Source organism: Megascapheus bottae, chromosome 12 (assembly GCF_031878675.1).
Source record: "Megascapheus bottae isolate mThoBot1 chromosome 12, mThoBot2.hap1, whole genome shotgun sequence".
NCBI lineage: Eukaryota > Metazoa > Chordata > Mammalia > Rodentia > Geomyidae > Megascapheus > Megascapheus bottae.
In genome coordinates, this window is record NC_143520.1 from 46,957,002 (window position 1) to 46,979,882 (window position 22,881).

The 22,881-nt window shown below is 39.5% G+C and overlaps 1 protein-coding gene across 1 annotated transcript in view; it reads right to left on the reverse strand.

Moving 5' to 3' along the window:
- Positions 1-22,881, reverse strand: part of Ccdc93 (CCC complex scaffolding subunit CCDC93) — a 73,948-nt gene that overhangs the window by 10,977 nt on the left and 40,090 nt on the right. The window contains exons 12-19 of the mRNA XM_090342929.1: positions 13,712-13,828; positions 13,063-13,125; positions 11,912-11,985; positions 10,703-10,784; positions 8,920-8,991; positions 6,085-6,126; positions 4,003-4,065; positions 1,116-1,224 (exon numbers count right to left, since the gene is read on the reverse strand). Coding sequence (XP_090199055.1) covers positions 1,116-1,224; positions 4,003-4,065; positions 6,085-6,126; positions 8,920-8,991; positions 10,703-10,784; positions 11,912-11,985; positions 13,063-13,125; positions 13,712-13,828 — 622 coding nt within the window. The remainder of the gene's footprint in view (positions 1-1,115; positions 1,225-4,002; positions 4,066-6,084; positions 6,127-8,919; positions 8,992-10,702; positions 10,785-11,911; positions 11,986-13,062; positions 13,126-13,711; positions 13,829-22,881) is intronic.

Genomic DNA, 22,881 nt, shown 5'->3' on the forward strand with positions numbered 1-22,881 from the left:
TAATGAGAAATGCTTGATTCAATAGCTAAACGCTATAAGTAGAGAGCCAGTAAAGGACTGGGAGAAGGCACTGCAGACCAGCTCATGGTCATTTATCTGAGATAAGATGTAAGTAAGAACAGATATGGCAGAAGATGTAGGAGCAGAAAGACTAAGGCAACTTCTTCAGGGCACTGTGAGTCACAAAATGTGGTCACTGATCAGACTAGTCCCAGAGGCCTGGGTGAATATGATGTTATAAAGCAAAGTCTGTATGCACAGAAAGAGGACAAAGAGTGAGGAGTGATCTATATATGCTGGCATCACGATGTTCTATGTTGAACTGGGAAGTGAGCCTGAGTCCTGGGAAGGTCATGAGGTTGGCCACAGTGAGGGCTGGTTAAAAGAGTATTTCTAAGATCTTTACTGGCTTAAAGAATCTGTCTACATGAGCAAAGAAAGTAATGCAGTGTGCCCTCAGGGTTCTCAAACAGCCCTGATGAGGAAATAAAGCCCAAATCACAGTTATAATATTCAATGTACACAAGAGAAAATGAAACCATGTCACTTGAGGGGATGGGAGAGAATGATGGAAGGGTGACAGTGACCAAGATGCACTGTATGTATTAACTGAAATGTTGAATTGAAATTCAATTGAGGGGATTGGTGATGTTGGGAGAGATGGGAGAGAATGATGGAAGGGTGACAGTGACCAAGATGTACTGTATGTATTAATTGAAATGTTGAACTGAAATTCCTTTGTGCAACTACTTAGGGATAGTAATAATAATAATGATAATAACAACAATGCAGTGGCACTCACTGGATACTATGTTAAAAGTGAACTATACAACTTGTGCGTGGGAACGGGAGGGAAAAACTGGGAGAGAGCAAGGGAAGGTGACACTGTCCAAATATGCTCTTTACCTGACTTAATGTAACTGTAAACCATCTATATATCGTTTTTATAATAACAATAAAATTTAAAACATACGACAAATAACAAACAAATCCCCTACTAGGCTGGCATTTGTGGAATATGTTCTGGTAAACATAGCACCATGCTGAAGTGGACAGAGCCCCTTGTCTCCTATCCTTCCCAGTCTCAAGAGCTTAGGTGTGGTCAATGCACCTACTCTGGCGGTAGAGTTCAATAAATCTCTTCTGATACTGTATTAGCTCAGCGCGGCTGGGCACTTCATCAATCTTACGATGCAAAATTGCTATTTCTCGATTTCTTCGAGCCTAAATGGAAAGATAGGAGGAAATAACACTACTTGGTAAAAGGTTTTACACCTTCCCTAGGTGAGATTGTTCCAACTTCCATTTGACCTCAACCACATTCCCTGAAATGAAGATACAGAATCCTGCAACTAGCTAGTGTTCCCAACTAATGAAACAATATCAAGTTTCCCCCTTTATAATATGTGGCAGAAGGTATATTACAGATTCAAACATGGATGGCATCAGTGTTACAGATCTGGTAATGTATGGAACCCATACCCTCTGACAGAAAGTATGTCATCCTGCTGTCTATTCCAAATGCATTCAGAACTCCTAAGCCTGGATGAAGAGTACTAGTTCACTTCTCAAGTACTTCTCATGGACTGGAGAAACTTCCCTATGAATTGGATGTGCAACACAGTGAAGTGCAGAGATGCACAGGGAACAGCTGCTGCGGGAGCAAACCAGTCAGCCTGCACATGCCTCCATCCACATGTTTGGAGGCTCAGGACTCTGGGGTCTTAGCATTGTCTTTCTCCCATGTCTTCATTTCTCCTGTTTGCCAATCCTCCTGTTCTTCAGGTCTGTTTCATTAACAGAAGCAGAATTGGTCCTTGAATTTACAGGGTAGTACAGGCACAAAGTGAAAACGTACTATCAGCTCTTAAAACCAAACATAAAATTATGTCCCTGCAAATCTATCTGGATGGAAGCACCAAATCTCCTTTTGGCCAAAGCACCTCATGGGTCCTCAAGTTCTGATTTTCATTTTATTTCCCCTGGAACAAAATATTAAACAACTATTTAATGTATTGCTTGGTCTTAAGCAGCTTCCTCTCACCAATATTTAAATATGCTCAAACCAGTCACTTTTAATAAATGCCCCTTCCTTAAACATCTTCACCTTTCAAGCCACCGGCCTCTTTCTCTTTCCTTTCCTGGCAACCTCATCCAGAGCTATGCCTGCTTCCCACACTGCCCCATCATCCCTCACCCCCTCCTTGTGGACTGATAATTTTGGCTGCTCATGCCAACATCATGGTAGATCTTCACAATGGATATCCAATGGATGAGGATTAGTCTCAAGCTTCCTAGACTCTAGGGACCACTTCCCATGCTGTCCCCTGTGATCTCTGCTCAGCCTCTTCTGCTCACTGCTTCCCACTCTACTGGCACAGCAGCTCAGTGGCAGCCACGTGGTGGATTTCTCTTTCCCTTGGCTCCTCCTTATATGTGTACTTAGCAGGGTTTACATTTTGTATATTGTCAGTCTCAGTCAACATCTACCCAATGCAGACATAAAATCTCCAGCTCAAACTGATCTGAAAGCTAGTTCTGACAGTCACTCACTCCAGTGATTTTGTTAAATACCCAGAAAGATTCCACTGGCACTCTTATTCACACTCCCTTCCAATTTCTTCTCTTTTATGATTTTTCTTAGTGAATAACACACATATCTATAGAATAGAAACCTTAGCATTATTCCCAGTTCCCCTCTTCTCTTATCCAATCAATGCTAATCAATGTACATTCCTTCAGATTCAGTCTTCCATTCCCCACTGATACCCCATTTCAAATATCTTGCTGCCATCAGCAAACTACTGGTTCAACTTCTGCTTTCCTCAAGCTGGTCTGAAGCTTAAAAGATTATTTCCACATAAATTCCCTTGTACCTTGATGTTTATGGACATTCACTTCTCAACTAGCCAGTTCCCAGAAGCTGAATCATACCATTTACTGTCCCTGAGCCTTGAATTGCAAGGTAGAATCTGTAGGGAGATTTTTTTTTTTTTTGCCAGTCCTGGGACTTGAACTCAGGGCCTGGGCACTATCCTTGGACACTTTTTGCTCAAGGCTAGCAATCTGTCACTTGAGCCACAGTGCCACTTTCCGCTTTTTCTGTGTATGTGGTTCCAGGGTATCAAACCCAGGGCTTTGTGCATGCTAGGTGAGCACATTACCACTAGGCTATGCTCCCCGGCCCCTGTAGGGAGTTTTTAGTCAAAATTTCCAAATATGGGACAGTAGTGTCCTGATTTTATTTCATTCTATGTCTTCTTAAAGATTAGATAAGCACAGGAATATATCTGACTCACAAAACTTGACCCCAAAACTCAGCAAAATAATTAGGAGCCAGAAAGAGAAGAAACAGGATCTTACAGGCCACTGCTATTTGTGGACCACTCTCATCATAGCTTGGCCTTTTCATCGCAAAGAATACAGAGAGAGGAAGCCTAAGTCAAAGTGCAACTTAAAGCTCTTAAGTTCCATGAGCTGGATACTAGCCAAGAAAGGGATTTAAAAATATAATTTTGTCCTATTTACATTTACTTTCAGAGATGGTTTTAATTTTGACTCTGCATTTAGTTCTAGAGCTGGTTTTAAGGCTACTTGCCAACATTTGATGCCACTTTCTCAAATCCCTGGTTATCAGTTAACCAGATGAGGTATCTAACAAGAGAGGAAAAGTACTGGAACTCAAATCCTGACTTTGGCAACTCTGCCTCTGGAAAAGAATTTAATTTATATGTGTTCATTTTTTTCATGCAACACATGAGGTATACAATATTTATTTTCTACATGGGGTGAAGTTAAACTCAAATGAGTGGCGGTGAAAGTAAGACACCAACGTGTGAAGCTTTTACCATTTTAAATCATGATGACTCTCCAGATAAAAATAGGATTGTAAGCATCAGTCTTATTACTTGGTTTCCCTAGTTCTTAGACACTATGACATTCTATTTCAGTAACTTCTATCTAGTTAGATGTGTTTAAGGACTGTCAGTTCTTGCCATTTACCTGTAGTAAACGAATCTTATAAAGTTTCTCTTTCTCCATATTATACCGTCTGTCGAGATCTTCCTGAAAATGCGAAAAGGCCATAATTACTTGGGAGTGAAAAATGTTCTTTAAAAGTTAAATATGTTTTATCATCTTTCTTATCTTAAGCCCTCAAATTCCTGTTCTCAAATGCCCAAGTTTAGGATATAGGTCTTATCTCACATGAGGTTCTTGATATTTTTCACATTATGTTTAAAACTCCTTTCATCAGTAAGCCAGACTCAAAGGAACTTAGGCTCAATGGTTTCCCTCATTCATCATAATCAGTAGAAACCTTGGACTCTACTAGCAGAGATCTGCAATAGAGCAAAATCTTGATACATAAGGCCATATAGTATGAAGCTAATTGAAAGGACCTCCAGGATATTCAAACAAAAGCCATATAACAAATGATTGTTGTCCTTAATGTACTATGTTGTCTCTCATCTCCTTTGCTGTCCCTTGGGTATCTCATATTGTTACAGTATCTCACTTTGTTATCTGATATATTGAATTTATTTGTATTTGGTTATTTGAAATTTGATAGGGAAGGGGGGAAAACCAAGATGGGTGGGGGGGTGGGGGGGGAGGGTAATGGGTACCAAGACATGTGAAAGGGTATCAATGTATGTGAATTAATGCACCTTCTATCTGGCAAATATCATGTAACCCTTTTATTAATTACAATAAAAAATTAAAAACAAAACAAAAAACTCCTCTCATCAAGGATCCAGAATGAATCCAGTGGTTAAGTAAAAGGCTTCAAATCTATGAAGTCTTACCATTCCATACTTCAAATCTGTACTTTTATTTTTTTCTGTCTGGATTTTTTTTGTGTGTGTGCCAGTCCTAGGACTTGAATTAAGAGCTTGAGCACTGTCCCTGAGCTTTTTTGCTCAAACCTAACCCTCTTTTACTGAGCCAGAACTCTACTTCTTGTTTTTGGTAGTAAACTGGAGATAAGTGTCTCATGGTCTTTCCTTGTCCAGGTTGGCTCTGAATTGGGATCCTCAGATCTCAGCTTCCCGAGTAGCCTCCTGAGTAGCAGGCATGAATTGGTGCTTGGCTTCAAGTCTTTCTTAACCACATCTAGCTGGTGGTTTCCACAATAGATGGAGAATACTTTCTATCACTGCAGACAGCTCTTTTGGACAGTACTGAGGTAGAAAACATAGAGACTAGCCCCACGCTGAACTGGTACAGTGGGAGACATGGCTGGTCAGTTTACTGACTCAGAGAGAGCTAAAAGACAGTATGCATGTGTATAAGCGCGCGTGCGTGCGTGTGTGTGCACATGCACACGCATGCGCGCACACACACACACACACACACACACACACACCATTTCAGCTTCAATGAGTCCTGAAGCCCATTTTCCTAAATGAATAGAAAGAGGCATCCTTGAAAAAGGCCTTCTTCTCCAGTCCTCTTTCTCTCAGAGGTTTGTGGACATGCTGAGTACAGTGGCTTAACGCAGAACAAGGTTAGCAAATTTTAGCCTGTAAGCTAAATCCTCTAGCTTTTGGGTCTAATTTATCTCTCTGCCAATTTTTGTAAATAAAATTTGATTAGACTATAGTTTCATGCATTCATTCATATAGTAACTATGGTTCCTTTATCAGTTTGGCCACAAAGATCAACAGACTTATTATTTGGTGCTTTTCAGAAAAAGCTTGCCAACCTTTACATATGGTACAGTAGAGAAAAAAATCTTTTCCTTCCACAATATCCTCTCCCCTCATAGCCCATGGGCTATGACAAGTATATGTGGCTAACACAGGCCTTTCTCACTGCTTTGCTAAAATGGTAATATGAATGCAGAAAGCATGCACACCAAGCTGGAAGAAAAACCCACTGGAATGGTGGTACTGAGGGCCTTCCCAATAAGCTCCTGCCTCCATATGAATAGCAGATGTATAAAGTGGCACAATGTCCCTAAAAGCCCAGCAGATGAAGTGGCAGTTGTGCAGACATTCGGGTAAGTCTGAAGACTGTCTGGGGAGAATAGAAAGCTGGCTGCCCTATACTTTTTGTCTGTTCTGTGGATGGGGAGGTACTTACATTGTGAGTCAGGGCTCCCTGAGGCTCTCCACTGGAAAGGGTCTAAAAGGATGGAAATGTGAAAATGTAATCAGTATCTTTCCTGAGAAAGGGGGATGGAATGGAAGTTAAGAGTAGGTTGGTAGACGTCTAGGACTCCCCTAGCAGAGAATTACAACAGCTCAAAACCTAGGTACATAAGGTTACATAGGATGAGACTAAATGAAAGGATTTCTAGAACATGAAAACAAGAGCTTTGCCGGGAGTTTGGCCGAGTGGTAGAGTGCTTGCCTTGCATGCACAAAGACCCTGGTTCAATTCCTTGGTACCACATACACAGAAAAAAGCCAAAGTGGTGCTGAGGCTCAGGTGGTAAAGCTCTAGTCTTGAGAAAGTCCAAGGACAGTGCTCAAGACCTGAGCCCAAGCCCAGAATGGGCAAAAAAACAAAACAAAACAAAACAAGAGCTTTATCTTGTGTGATTGCTGTTCTTGATGTACTATGTTATTTCTTTTCTCTTTTTTTGCCCTTATGGTTAATCTCATACTATTACTTTACTTGACTTTGTTACCTAGTATATTGTATATACGTTTGTTTATTTGAAATAGAAAGGGAAGGGGGAACAAGATGATTGGGAGGGGATGGGGGAGAGGAATGGGGACAAAAACATGAGAAAGTGTATCAATGTGTGAGAAGCTACCTGAAGAATGTAACTGTAACCCCTCTATACCTTATTCTGACCCAAAAAAAAAAAAGAGTAGGTTGTAGAAAGGAGAGAGAGGTGGGGAAATGGCAGAGCTAAGAGGAACCCTGACATTCACCAAGCACATCTGAAAAGAGTAAAGAAAGCACATAGCCTGTGTATGAGACCAGTAGTTTAAACTGTTTTGAAGTATCTTTCAGTTACACCCTAGTGAGCTAAACTATAATTCTCTTCAGTGTAACTATCTCTTTAAAAAGACATGCTGAGGAGAGACATGGGCCCAGGAACTCAGTGAACTGAACAAAAATCAGAGGTGGCTGAGCTGATGACTCCAAGCTGGAGACTCCTCAAAGGCAGCCTTCGTGGTGATGGTCCCAGAGCATGATGGCATTCCTGGTTCAGCTGCTCATCTATTCCAGTATCTCACAGACTCAAAAGTTACATTTTAAGAGTCAATTCCAAAGATACTTTTACTGAGCTTTCTGAATTAACTCTGGACACGTAACGTAGTCTTCTACTCCCCGCCCTACACTTCGCACATCTGATCTGCAAAATTCCCTACTGCAGTTACTTTATAGTCACCTTGGACTCTAGGAAAGAACAATATAAACATCTTGTGACTGATGACAAACTGTCCTTAAAACAGGCAATGTCATCTTATCATTTAAAAAAAATCTGCTAAAAACTCAGGAGACTACTTCCAGGCAACTTGCTTTTATTCTGTTCCAGTGGTAAAATAATACCTTTTCTGGAAGTCCTTCAGAGACACAGACTAAGCCATGGCTCCTCAACGTTCCTTATTTAACTTGCAGTCAATGTCTACCCCCTAAAGATGGCTGAGGATGTAAGTGTATACTCCTCCCAACTTTCCCTATTCAACCTGAAGCCAATGTCTATCCTCTTGCAGATGGCTGAAGATGTATGCGTGTACTCAAGAGCTGTCTTCCCATGGCTGCTATGTAATAAATCTCCTTTCTCTGCCTTTCACCACATCATTACATCTCTTTATTAGCATATAGGGCCAAATGGACTGATTAAACATGGAACTTCACTTTGGACCTGGGGTGTGAAAACTTAAGTTTTAATATGGCTCAGCAAAAATGAGCAAGGAAACCCCTCTAAATCTGGGGTCTTCTGTGGGAGACAGTAGTCTGGCAAATCCCAGAATGGTTCCTGGAGAGGGCCAGGTCAGTGGTGGGGAACTTGGAGGGTTCCTGATACTGGTAGATTGGCAGAATCCCTCTTCTTCCTTGGAACTCAGGTTCTCCTTCATTTATAGGTAAAAGGGGGCTCTAATCAATGGGTCTACAGCTATTCCAGGTCTCACATCCTAAATACAAGTACTCTCAGAAAAAAAACCACCCAGAAACTCTAAATGAGGTATGACAGTATGGTAGGAACAACAAAATCCAAGAGCTCCCTATAATTTTATTTAGTCAGAGAAAGACATCACATTCCTATTCTATTCGATATCAGTGTTCAATGGAATTCTACTGTAGTTCCCTTGAAGAACAAGTCCTTTACTCAAGAGGCTCATTGGGTTGGATGCGGCTGCCCCCACAGCTCTAGGGCGCTAGCAGAGAGCCAACACTGCTCTCCTCCTTGACATTCAGTTACCTTTTGTTGTTAGCCAGGAGTAGAGAGGGAGAATGGATATACATACTAAAGCAAAGTTAAAGAATAGGTTGAGTGGGAAACAACTCAGATATTTCCTAAATGTAGACAAAAGAGAGGTCTGAGTTGTATGTGCCTCTGGTTGCTCTTCCACATCCAATATGACCTTTACCACAAAATGAAGAGACACAGGAATTCACAAGGGGAAAACAGCTGAGAGAGACCCATTTACAGGCTTAGGTTCAGTAAAGTACTTTCACACAGATTGCTGGTTAATCCTGAAGAAGAAATCATTTAGGGCCAGGAGTTTGGTCTAGTGGTAGAGTGCTTGCCCAGCATGCACCAACACCTGGGTTTGCTTCCTTAGTACCACATACATAGAAACAGCTGGAGGTGATGCTGTGGCTTAAGTGGGAAAGCTCTCTCCTTGAGAAAGCCAGAGGACAGTGCTCAGGCCCCGAGTTCAAGCCCCAGGACTGGCAAAAAGAAATCATTTAATGCAGTAATACTACAGCTGCTGGTCTTGAGGACACACTTACCTTTTCATCACTTTCTAGTTCCCTCTCAGCTTTGAGGTTTTCAATTTCCTGTTGAAGCCGTGCCATCTCCTCCTTAAAGAGCAATATAAACACTGATAAAACTCCCACAAGCTGGAAACTGGATGTAAATCTTATTTTCTCTTTTGTAAGTTCATAGCAGGGCAAAAAGAAAAAAGAAAAAACAAAAAAACCCAGAAAAACAACCCAACATGGAAGTAGCTGCCTCTTGATGTTAATTTCTAGCCTAGGAAAGTATTTTTCAGGAAGAGGGATGTGAGGAAGACATACCTTCCATCAAATGGGGCCTTTCCTTTGTTGGTTCTGGGGCTTGATCTCAGGGCTTGGGGGCTGTCTCTAGCCTTCTTGTTCTTAAGGCTAATTTTCTACGCTGTAAGCCATATTGTACCACTTCTGGCTTTTTCTGCTTAATTTATTGGAGATAAGAGTCTCATGGTCTTTTATGCCTGGGCTGGCTTCAAATCATGATGCTCAGATCTTAGCCTTTTCAGTGGCTAGGATTATAGACATGAGCCACCGGTGCCCAGCCATGGAGCCTTTTTTTCTGAAGGGCTGGTGAGGTGTGCAGTAATGATACAATGAGTGGCTTTGAGCCTGGTTCCAAACAGACATGTTTGCCTCTTCTTCTCAGTTTGCCTTAGCCTTATCTACCTCTTCAATATTCTCTTTCTCCACTTCACTAAGGGTCTCCTCCACTTGCCATCTTCTATATATCCCAGTAGCTCCCACGTGGGACTGATTCTTTCTCTTCCAAAGATCACATAAAATTAGCTGGGCCTTACTTCCTGCCTCCAACTATTATCACCCTCATGAGACCGAAAGTTCCCAGCTGGCAGGAGCTTGACCTTATGCATGTGACAAACAAACATCTCAGGCTTTCAAGGGCATCCCTGGATTTGTATGATACCTAATTTTTAATTTTTAAAAACTTTCTCTCTATATATATACATATATATTATAAATATGAAGAGGCACTTAGGCAGTACATCTTTGTGTTCCTCTCTTAAGAGTATCCTCTTTTGGTCTCACTGTGTATGAGAATCTTGTGTGTGTATCTAGAATCTAGTATAATTTATTAAATCCCAGTGTATTTTAGATCTGCTTTCTGCATATCAGAAAGAACATGTGCCATCTGTCTCTCTCAGTTTGGCTTACTTCTTATTATTTATATAAAATAATATATATTGAAACAAACTCCAAGATATTGAAATAAGAAACCATTTTTTTGTTTAAGTTTTTGATGATTCTGTACTCTTTACCTTATGTATGAGGCATTCTAAGTATATATCTTCAGAATGGCTGGAGGGAGGGCACAGAATGTGAGGAAAAAGTGCAGTGGTAGAGCTCACTAGACACTGAATAAAAGCAAACTGTACAACTTATAGATGGAGATGGGAGGGAGGGACTGGGAGAGAGTGAGGGAACAGAAGATAATGTACAAAAGGAAATGTACTCATTACCTGACCCATGTGGTTGTAAGCCCACTGTAAATAACCTCTCTAATAACAATAAATTAATTTAAAAAATTCCTATGAAGACATTTGTAAGTTAGATGATATTCTTGGCTTATACTCTCCATTTGGAGTTCTGGCACATGATTACTATCTAACTCCCTCTGCTAGCCCTCTCAAGTCTGGCATATCACTGCTTGAAGAGTCTGCTTTTTACACTGCACTAGACAGCATACCCCAACAGCATAGGGCAGGGAAACCAAGAGCTTTCACAAAAGACCTAGTTTGTTTGCCAACACCAAAAAGACACTTACCCGGCAATGTGCTTTAAACTCCTGTTCCTGATTTTTCAGATTTTCATTCATGGCTACAAGTGCTCTCAGGTTCTGCAGAATACTGAGGAGAAAAGACCTCAAACTGACATATTATAGGTCATTACAACTTCCTGAATTACAGCTAAAACCAAGGACTAGCTAAAAAGGACTTTTAATTTCCTTTGTTCCCACAAGTGTGTCTAATGTGTTCTCTACAAATGGTAATGATTTTCATTCAGCTTGCTTTATTATTCATTTGTATGCCTTCGACCATCAGGGATCCAAACAAACATTACATTATACACTCCAGAATTAAAATGTCAACTGTGGAAACATCAATGAGTTTCAATAGCACTGAATATATTTAATGATGCCAATTATTCATCTGTATTCAGGGAAATCACATTATTGAATACCATTTTTAGTATGCCTTCTGAAAGGAAAATACATTGCTTCAGGCTATAACAACAGCACTAGCTTAAAAATAAAATGATCAGATGTCTGACAGCACTTTCCTCCATTAGCAGGAAAGAAACATTTTAATCACAGGACAAAGTAGTCTGAAGGTACTTTTGGCTACCAGGGTCCCATCATTCTGAGAATGTTTATGACTTCAAAATCAAGTATGCAAATCTATGAGATTTTACTGCCCAGATAGTCAAAGGGGCAAATGGTCAGTATTGCTGCCCCTTTCACCAGTGAATTTTACATGGAGGAGAGAGGCCCAACTTGGCAGCTTGGTCTGGACCCAAAAGACTGTACTATTTCCTCTCAGGAGACAGGGCTGATTTACTGTGCTGGAAACAGTACACAGCTCCAGGGAGGAAGAATAAGCAGGGACAGAAACAAGAGGGGTACTTTTATCTACATGTTCTTCTATACTGTGACAGCATTATGGTTTTATTTATATTTAAATATTTACTTTGCCATCCTGGGGTTTGAACTCAGAGCCTTGTACTTGCTAGACAGGCATTCTAGTACTGTAGCATGCCCCAGCCCAAATAACTATTCTGTAATGTAGAAAAACAAAAAACATGCTACTCTGACGGAGAGGAACTGGGAGGAAAAGTGGGTAACTCAGGAAGGAGCGGACACACCAGCAATATTCATTCTGGCCAGAACATATGATCTCTATTGCTCTGTCCCCTGCTCAAAACCATTAAGCTACCAGATCCTGGCAGAACCATTTTCCCTGAGTAAGCCTCTTACCTTGGATCAGCTTTCGCTTCTATCTTCTCCAGAGCTGCCTGCTCTTTGTCCAGTTTCTCACTGTGACTCTTCAACTGAAAGAGAGAAGGAGGCATCCTTGTTTGGACCATGAGCAGAAAGGAGGGAGTGTGACCAGTTTCCTTCCTCCTGGATCACACCTAGACCTTCAGTAAGTGGCTGAGCCCATCAGTTTTGGTACTACGTTGAGAAAAGAGATGAATGAGAAATGACACATCAGGGAAAGCAGAATGAAAAGGTAAAAATCAGACTTCTAGACATATCCTGTTGCTCACAGAAATCTTGGCAGTGGATTCAAATCATAGCAGCAAATGGATGGAAAGCCAAAAGTAATGCCCAGAACAGATACCTCTTGGTAGCAAGAGAGATAGAGATGCAAAAGAGAGATAGACAGACAGAGACAGAGCTAGAAACTGATAGATCTACATCTCAAAATAAGACTGTTATAGCAGAACTAAAACTTTTTAGCCTGTTGAATAATTTTGTCAGTTTTTCGAATGCATGAAGGAAACTTTGAAGAAACTCAGATTTTGCTGCATAGAGTGCACCATAAAATGGAATATGTTACTCCTATTTAAAACTGAGAGTAGTTCTTTTACAATGATCTCTACTATCTAATAAGAAAAGAAAAAAAATGGTGTTCTAGTTCCTTGCCTGGTTTCCTCAGCAATCAGAAATGGAAGATGAGCCATCATGGAAACTGGGTTACATGGGTCAAATAGTCATACACCTCTTTTCCCCATCCTTCGATGCCTCTGCCAACATATCACCCAAGAATTCAGACTTTCATACAGTCTGATACTTGAGAAGCAGGAGTCATTTCTGTGAGCAACCTTGAAAGACCTTTATGTGCCCCCATTCCCTCTCAGACTGGCCCTTCTCAGGGAGTAATTCCTACTTCAGCCTACAGCCAACTCTCCCGTCAAGGTGCCTGATGTTTCAGCATATGGCGGTATAACTACACTGACAGCATGGGGTCATACAGCATCAAGTCACTGCCCCATGTCCTCAAATGGCATGAGCCAGAGGACAGGACCACATCTCCTTCAACAGCAAATGAAACTTAGTGTTCTAGTAGCAGCACTAGTCAGAAATGACTCTTGACAGTGGGCCATGGAAAGAGATCTGCTTACCTCTGCTAGTGTTTTCTTAGTTTCATTGTATTTGGATTGTAGATTGGTATGATTTGCTTGTAGCTGTAAATGAAAGACAAAAGTTATTTTCTCTCAATTGACCTTGATTGTAAGAGATGGGAGACATATATATTCCAATCTTACAAAAAAACAACAACTTAAGGGTTAAAATACAGATATATCTGAGCTTTTCTACAGCTAACTAACATGCCTGCAGACTATATGTTTCATTTCAACAGTAAGGTTTCTAACACAGAGTATGAGGAATAGGTAAAAATCAGAGGAAAGAGTTTAAGACTTCAACACTCAGACAAATACCACTCAATTACTTAACAGGAAACTCACATATTACTTTTTTATGGTTTGTTTTTTTTTCCAATTGGTATAACTACATAACCAGGGATAATTACACACTGCTGGCTGGCCATCTTTAATAACACTAATAGGGACTGAGTGTGATGGCTTACATCTATAATTACAGTTATTCAGGGGTGAAGATTAACCATGAGGATAGCAGTGTGAGGCCAGTAGGTGCAAAAAGTTATAAGTGGCAGAGTACCTGCCTAGGACATATAAGACATTAAGTTCAAGCCCAACCCAAACCAAAGCAAACAAAAAACAACATTAACTAGAAGAAGAAAACACTAACTTCTTCCAGATGTTTGGTCTTCTGCAGAATTTGCTTGTTCAAGGAAATGATTTTCCGATGATGTAGTTGGGAACTTCCTAAATTTTCTGGACTTTTTTCAGCTGACAGCTCAGACTGCTGTGGGAGACAGCCCAAAACATTTAATTGATTCACTTCTGTTTACATGATCCATCCCTATACAGTCTGGATGAAGAACTACTGGTCAGACAGTCACCAAGCCAGGGACATCTACCAGTACTTGTTCAGAAACTCAGTCAGAAGAGATTTTGACAAAATGATTAAAGTTCCCATCATAGAATCTGCATTTCTGACAGGAAAATTGAGCAAAGAGGGCCAAGAATGAAGACAAAGCTCAAGTGATAATATACCTTCTGCGTAAGCAAGCCAAACTGGAGTTTCTGAATTCAAATCCTGAAACTACCAAAAAAATCTAAAAATAAAACAATAATAAACCACAAGGCCGTGGTTATGCTGATACAAAAGCATCATTCTTGAATGTTAAGCAGGGAAATATCAAGGTCACAGTGCTATCTTCATAAGCCCATTCTGGAATCATTGAAAGAATAATGAACTGATTCACTTTTATCAAGTATTATAAACAACCACTACAAAGTATAAGCACTTAGAAGCACTTACAATGAAACCAGGTCCTCTAACTATTTTCTCCAATTTCTTATTTCTGCTTTTCTAGTGTTAACAGAGGATCAAGCTGAAAGGAATTAAAGTTGCTGAGAGGCCAACTAGGAAACTTCTGAAACAGTATTTAAGTGAAGAGAGGATGAAAAAGAAGGGCTAAACAGGACATCTATAAAGACTTTCAGGACTTGGCGAGGTGAACAGGAAATGAGACAACATTTGGAAAGATAATGGGCATGGCTGAGAAATCATAGACCTGGTATGAAAACAAATACTTACTTTGAGAAACCCTGAGAAAAACAAAAAGGTCTACTTTATGATAAAGTAGGAGGATTATTAGAGATGGCTTTATTAAATAGTCAACTATCCCTCACAACATTAACTTTTTTTTATTAAAGTACCACCAATTCCAACCTACCTAGTCTTTGATTTTAAACCTAAATACAATCAATTTTCCCCGAATGTTTTTACCATTTTTATAGGCTTGTGAATCTGAAAGATGTACCTCGGAGGAAAAGAGATGGGAAGTGAGGAGGAGGAGAAATTACATGGTCATAACCATCATTTATTTTGGTTAAGGACTTCTATGAATAATTCAGCAGCATTATTAATGGATGAGTTTTGCTGCTTAATAAGTCTGGAAGTGGGAAACAACCGGTTTAACATGTGGCATTAAACTGTAAGAAACATTATTTTCTATCCTTTGGGCAGATAGGTTACAACAGAAATAGAAAACCTAAGCATTTGGTATTATGATATATCTAGCCTTGAAACCTGAAAGTTTGAAAAAAATGCCAACTAATATACTTCAGCTTGTCAGATTTTGGGAAAATGTAGTTAACTTTTTAAAATTAATTTTGGATATATCAGATATTAATACCATGAAGTCTGGGAAAGATGTTTCTGAAAATTGGTGGGAACAGAAGAGAAGTGGGAGGAAGAAATACCATCCCTCCCCTATTTCTGTATCACTTTCCAGAAACAGATTATCAATTAATTGTATCTTCCCTTCTTGGACTAGATCACCCTGAATTATGTCATTAATCTGATCACCATTATGTTCTCAATAGCTTTTTTGTTTTTTCATAGGGCTACATGGCTGTTGATATGTGGGTACCATTTAAGAGAAAATAAGCAAGTAATAAGAGCCTAGTGAATCCTAAGACCACTGGTTTTAATATGTAACTTAGATTCCTTGACATTGATTTCTTCAGCATTTTTCAGAATGTTGAAAACCACTATGTGAAAGGACCTAGCTCACTTCAGAATTAATTCATTGACTGGAAATATAAGAATCTACCTACTAAAGGACCTCTAGGATATTGAAACAAAAGCCATATAACGAATGATTGTTGTCCTTAATGTACTATGTTATCTCTCATCTCCTTTGCTGTCCCTTGGGTACCTCATATTGTTATAGTATCTCACTTTGTTATCTGATATATTGAATTTATTTGTATTTGGTTATTTGAAATTTGATAGGGAAGGGGGGAAAACTAAGACAGGGGGTGGGTGGTGGGTGGGGGGGAGGGTAATGGGTACCAAGACATGTGAAAGGGTATCAATGTATGTGAATTAATGCACCTTCTATCTGGCAAATATCATGTAACCCTTTTATTAATTACAATAAAAAAAAGAATCTACCTACTATTTGGGATAGACAATGGAGCAGGCCCACTAAATGGTGGTGCTTCACTTCCTAATACTGAGAGGAGAAAGTCTCCAATCCTACTCTCCTACTGTATAGGTTATTCAGAGGACCATCCAAACGTAGAGAAAATGCATTCATTACACAGAAGAAATCCCGTAGCTGTTTCAAAATTCTATCACATCGGTATTATAGGATACCCTCTAAGAAACAGGTTTTCAAAATACTCTCAATACTAAGTAACATATTAATTCTCGGTGGAGTCTCTTAAATTTACAGTACAAAGATTAATGCACACTAATACCAGGATACTCAGTACTATTTCCATGTTAAAATGATTCATATGCACATGTACAGGACAATTATACATATAAATTTGTAGGTTCCTATGTTTTTCTTGGGTGTACCCATGCTGCAACAAGGTTTTAGGACAGATAAAATAGTTTATTCCAGACCTGAAATGAAGAAAGTTCTTGACTTTCTTACTGCAAAGCTGAAAATTCTATTTTTCAAACATGTTTTATTCAACAGTCTAATCTTTTCTTAAATACCTTCCTTAAAGCCAAGAGACCTCAGACTAAAGAAAGAAATAGGTTCTTTTAGCAGTGAAGCTCATCCAATAGTCTGTTCACCAATAGTCACAATAAAATAGAATGCCAAACATAATTATGTTGCATACTGAACCACAGCAAAGCTGGGTAGATAGGGAAGAGGCAGCTTCTGAAACCTGGACAGAAAAGTTAAATCCCAGGGCATCTGAACTGTATATTTTCAAAATGCAACAGCTGCCAAAGAATGTCAACCATACACAAATACAACCTTTATATTTATACTGGAGTGAGGGCTCAAGTACAAATCTAATTTTGTCCAACAATTTCAGGTTAAGAACATGCTTTCAAAATCACATTGTAGGTTACAATGAATTCTGATGCAGATTTTCTAATACTTGAAAGATAGTCACAATTTCTGTTCTTAAGAAGGATTAGATTTAAATGTCATTCAATAGTATTGCTCCAGTTCCAGTGGTAAATGTCCAATAGAAATGACTACATTAACTGAAATGATACAATTTCATAATTGAAAAAGACCTGAAAGGTTATCAATATATTAACCTTTTTGTCAGTGCTGGGGATCAAACCCAGTGTCTTGCACGTGAGGAGCTCTACCACCGGGTTCTATCCCCAGAGCTAAACGCAGAGCTTCTCTCTTTCATTCCCCTCCTCCATCAAAGTATAGTTACTGAGCTGGTAATAAAAAGATCACTATCTTACAAACTGCCATTTTCTCTATATGGATGAGAGGATTTTCGGTGTCTGGCACCTTTACCAATCCTTAATTGAAAATAAGTCAATTTATTTTTTAAATTTTTTCCTAAACCTAAGAACTAGCATGAATGTTATTTAATTTTGGAAGACCAGAAAATGGAAGTAGGAGTCCAAGACTGTACAGGTGCCCAACCAGAGTGCCCCCTCTCTGCACTGCTAGGTATTTGCTAATCTTAAACTTTACCAGTTTACAACTGTACCACATAAATCTTTAAAAAAAAAACAAAAAACAAAGCTGCCTTTTTAATTGCAATGAGGGCCCCTGGGCCCAGCCCGGGAACCAGAGCAGGCAGCACTGTCCCACATAAATCTTGACACTGGTGTAAAAGTAAAAAATACACAATGAAGCTGGGTGCTGTTAGCTCATGCCTATAATCCTAGCTATTCAGGAGGCTAAGATCTGAGGATTGAGGGGTTTTTTGTTTGTTTGCTTGTTTGCCAGTCCTGGGGCTTGAACTCAAGGCCTGAGAACTATCCTTGGGCTTTCTCAAGCCTAGAGCTCTCCACTTGAACCACAGCACCACTTCCAGCCTTTTCTATGCATGTGGTACTGAGGAATTGAACCCAGTCTTTGTGCATGGTAGGCAAGCACTCTATCATTCCCAACCTGAGAGGATGGAGGTTTGAAGCCAGCTTGGGGAGAAAAGTTCATAAGACTCTTATCTTTAATTAGCCAGGGGAAAAACAAAAACAAAAACCACAGAAGAGGAGCTGTGACTCAAGTGGTAGAATGATAGCCTTGAGTGAAGAAGCTCAGTAATAGCGCCCATGCCCTCAGTTCAAGTTCCATGATGGACATTAAAAAAAAAAAGCCCACAAGAAGACCTTGTAAAAATAGCCCCATGCAGTCCTCAAACTTAAATTCATGCAAACTTAAGTCAGAACTACATGTAATACTTGGTCAATTAGGTCAATCCTTTTTTTAGGGGGGACGAATACAAACATTTTGTGTGATAACACAGACTAAGTGTCAATTGCCATCACTGCAAGGGCATATAGAACATGCTGGTATATAATATATCTTTCACTGGGCTGCTGATTCCTTTGTAGGAGTGTCTCAGGCAGCATCCCTGCCTTGAGGGTTGCCATGCCTTGCCATATCTGGGCATGGTATATGATGCAAGAACCAAGTTGAAGATTAAAAACATGTCTCCAGAATTATATTGGTTTTCTTTATAAACAACTTTAATTCACTAAATGGAAAGAATGAAGCCGTTTTGAAACCAGGGCAGAAAAGTAACAACATGAGTAACAGGTTAACTCAAGAATGGACAATGTATTAACAGTTGATTCTTTTGAGTTGATTCCAGCCAATTTATTAAATAAATTTCCTGAGGGTGTTGGAAAAAATGGACCTACGATGTGTTAGCCACCATGCATTAGTGTAGTGACAGTAATCCTTCCTCTAGGTAGTCCAGAAGGGCTGCCAATCACAGAACCCAACTCTGACACAACTGGCCTTGAGATTAACTATGACTCAAGTCCTCTCAGGATTTATTATACCAGTATAGGAAGGTACTATAACATTGAAATAGTTGTGGCCAGACCTCCAATGCATTGACACAAAAGAAGGAAAACAAGGTCAGGAGAGAACATAACCAGCTGTTGAGGACTCAGGAGTCTCTCTTCTCCTTATGTCACCAGCAGAACCCTCATCACTGATCACTGCCATGACAGTTTAGCAGGCACATGGCTAAAGAGTTAAGTGGAAAAACTGAAGGGACAGTCTTCTGGATGGCAGCATCATTAAGGTGGAGTAAAAGCTATCCTGAAGAGGAGGCCAAATCCACTCTGATCACAGGTTGTACTCTATAGAGATTTTTTTCCCTTTGTACTTTCAAGTATGCATCTTTGGGTCATTCCCAGGCTCTAATTGCCTCCTAAGATTCTCATCTACTCTCACAAGACTGAACTTCAAAACACTGTAGAGGTTCTGACTAACCCATAGAATAGCCTTCAGAATCAAAAGGTTGCAAGTAATTGGGCCAGGATTTCTTAATTACTGAACAGGAAAATTTCCAAAACCAACTAAGAACAAAATTTTCTCCACAAATAAGCTCCTTGATGACCTAAAATAAATTTCATTTTGGAAATAAGACCATAGTCCTAAACTAGAATGCTATACTTTAAGGAGCTTGTGAGCATATGATCATGTGTTGTTCTGTAGTAACATGAGTGTCACTTGGACACTCCAGACAGAAGCTTCCACAGCTTTTAGTAACTTACGTGTATGATTCTAAATGTCCAGACTCCATCACTTTTCTCTCCTTGTTTATGTGATCTGTTCCCTGTAAAGCAGACAGCCTAGCTGGATGGTTAGTAGAGCCTGAAATGGCACAGTTACTGCAAAGCTTAGGAGGCAGAATGACAGATGGCCAAGGCTAAAGAAGACAGGTTTCAAAGCACACAGTCCTATTGAGCATTGGTAGCTCACACCTGTAATCCTAGCTATTCAAAAGGCTGAGGTCCGAGGACTGAGATTCAAAGCTAACATAGGTAGTGAAGTCTGTGAAACTCATCTCCTGTTAACTACCAAAAAGCTGGAAGTAGAGTTGTGGCTCAAGTGGTAAAGTACTAGTCTTGAGCAAAAAAGCTCAGAGAAGGTACCCAGGATCTGAGTTCAAGCCCTAGGACTGTCCACACATACACAAAAAGTACAAAGCCCTGTATTCAAAAACCTGGAACTTACTAGGTACACAGTACTGGACAAATTATTCTATCTCTTTAGTCTACAGTTTCTTCACTAGAAAAGGGGCTATATCACATACTTATTTACTGATCATTAGCACTGGCGGGCACTAAGAAAGGTTCTGAGGTTACAAAAGAATAAAACATGTTCCATATTCACATTAACAGGGAGTTTCAGCTGCACAAAAAAGTATAAAGATGAAGGCAACAGAGGATTACAAGTAAGAAGCAATATGTTAGACATCAACACCAAAAAAGCACAATGCAGTTTCATTGAGCGCATGCTGGGGAAGAGTATTATACTTTGGAGACAAAGAGAGATGAAGCTTCTTGGCCCAGAGCCATTAGACATTCATGAATTATAAATCTGGAAGTGTCTTCAGCATTCCTCTTCCCTGCTGTTTTATAGGAACCATATTAAATTGAGTTACACTTTACAGAGACTGGCTTAGAAACACATGGATTATTTACCATTTACTCTTAGAAGAACTTGTGAATGTTACAAATGAGAGAGAAGTCTACATATATTTTCAACCTCATTTTATAGCCAATGCCTGTTGACTTTGCAAACACTTGTTCTAATCAGACTACGCAATTTATTTCTTGGTTATAAAATATTTTTCACATATTATCTAGACTCCAGAAATTATCTTGTCCCTTTTCTTTTCTTTCTTTCTTTCTTTTTTTTTTTTTTAATCCTAGTCCTGGAGCTTGAAATCAAGGCCTGAGCACTGTCCTTGGGCACTACCACTTGAGCCACTGCACCACTCCTGGCTTTTTCTATGTATGTGGTACTGAGGAATCGAACCTGGGTCTTCGTGCTCCCTAGGTAAGCACTCTACCACTAGGACAAGAAAAACAGTACATGCTGGTGAAAGTCTTGCTTTTTTTTGTTTGTTTGTTTCACCAATGCTACTCTTGAGTATTCCTCCATTTCATTTCTACTTCCAACACTTACATTTTATTGCTGAAATGTGAAGGCAAGAGTATCAATTATAAGTGAAATGCCAGTGCCTAATTTCACCTAATCCACAGCAGTAAGAAGAACAAGTAAACTGTGCATAGGCCCAACATGGCCTGGTGATCTCACCTCCTGGTGTACACTGCACTTTGTAAACCTTTCCTCTTGAGTTCAGATAACAGCTGTGACTTGTTTCCAGCCAAAAGAACACAGAAAAGATGAATGCGATTACACGCATGTGTTATGATATGCTGCAGGACACTGTAATGTCCATCTTATACAAAGACACCATCTCTTTCTGGTTTTGAAGATGTATGTGATATTGTTGAGAAACCCATTAGGCAAGGAACTGAGGGTAGCCTCTAAGTAACTGCCAAAGAGAATGAGTAACTTCAATCACAAGAGCTAAATAAATGCTGCCACTGAGCACATGAGCTTGGAAGCAGATCCTTCCCTAGTAGAGCCCTAGATGAGCTTGTGGCCCTGGCCAGCACCTTAACTATAGTTTTGCAAGAGTTGGCAAAAAAAGAATCTGCCAAACTATGACCAATTGCTGACCTATAGAAACTGCAGTATTTAATGTTACTACATCTATGGTCATGTTGCTATGCAGCATATAACTATAGAAACAATCTAAGATGAAAAGAGCAGCTTCTGCCATCTGACAGCTAGCCCTGTACCATCAGTAAGCACTTGATATTGCTGGGAGCTAACATGCGTACATAACTTTAGATATTAAATATAAACAACTCCAAGGGGCACCAACACCAGACCAGGACACTGTGATATGAACAAAGATCAAGAAAAAGCAATCACATTTGAACACAATGAATCTAAAACATCACCCAAATCAAAAAAATTCCAAACAACCCTTGTACTTCTTATATAGCTTTTATCTAGATTTGTTCCTTTCCCCTCTGTCTTATAGAATTTATTATGATTGTCATTCTTGGATGCATCCTTCCTTATAGCATCTAACCCAGACAAATCCTCATATCTTTGACTCTTCTCCCAAACCAAGAAACCTCCTTCAAATCTTGGTGGGTCAAAGGAATCTATTTGGTACTTAGTACATAGCAAGTTAGACAAATGAATATAAAATCTAGAAATGTCTAGAGCATGCTGAGAGGGTCATTCAAAATTGATAGTATTTTATATTGTTACAACTTCTTTGTCACAACTATCTAAGTCCCCCCAAAATCTTTAACAAAAAATATTGGCTCAATTTCTGGTATTATCTACAAGGCAAGTGGAAACAATGTTACATTTAATATTATAGGGAACTATTTAGTGAATTATATTACCACATAGATGATAGGTATCAAACTAGGTGTAAAGTATAGAAACAGAAATTATTTCAGTTGTCATGCACCAGTAATAATAACAAAATTCCATAGTTGAAGAACAATAACCTGCTATGCAGCTTTTGATGCATTTAAACTTTACTAATGAGAGGGAAATAATATTCTTTCATAAAAGAAACTGGGACAAACAAAATTAAGTTACTGGGCCAAACTCACACAGCTGAGAAACTGAGGAGACAAATATGAACTAAGATACTACTCAGCTCCACATGTTATGTTGATAATTACTGCTGCTTTCAAATATAAATGAGGACTGCAACTATGCATGACTGTGGATGTCTGGAGATAAACAGAAGATAATATACAAATGTGAATGACTGATACTGGAATATGGTTAACAGGAATTTAATTTTAAGAAACACTAATTCCTGTGGCATATGATCTACTTGATGGACACAGACAAGCAATGGGTGTTTGACTTTCTCCAATTCTCCATACAAAGTTTAACTGAGCATATCTTGCAAAGCAATAACACTGCTTTCCATCCCAAATCACTTCTAATTTCACTCTAGAAGAGTGGAGTGGAGACAGTCTAGGACTAATGGTCA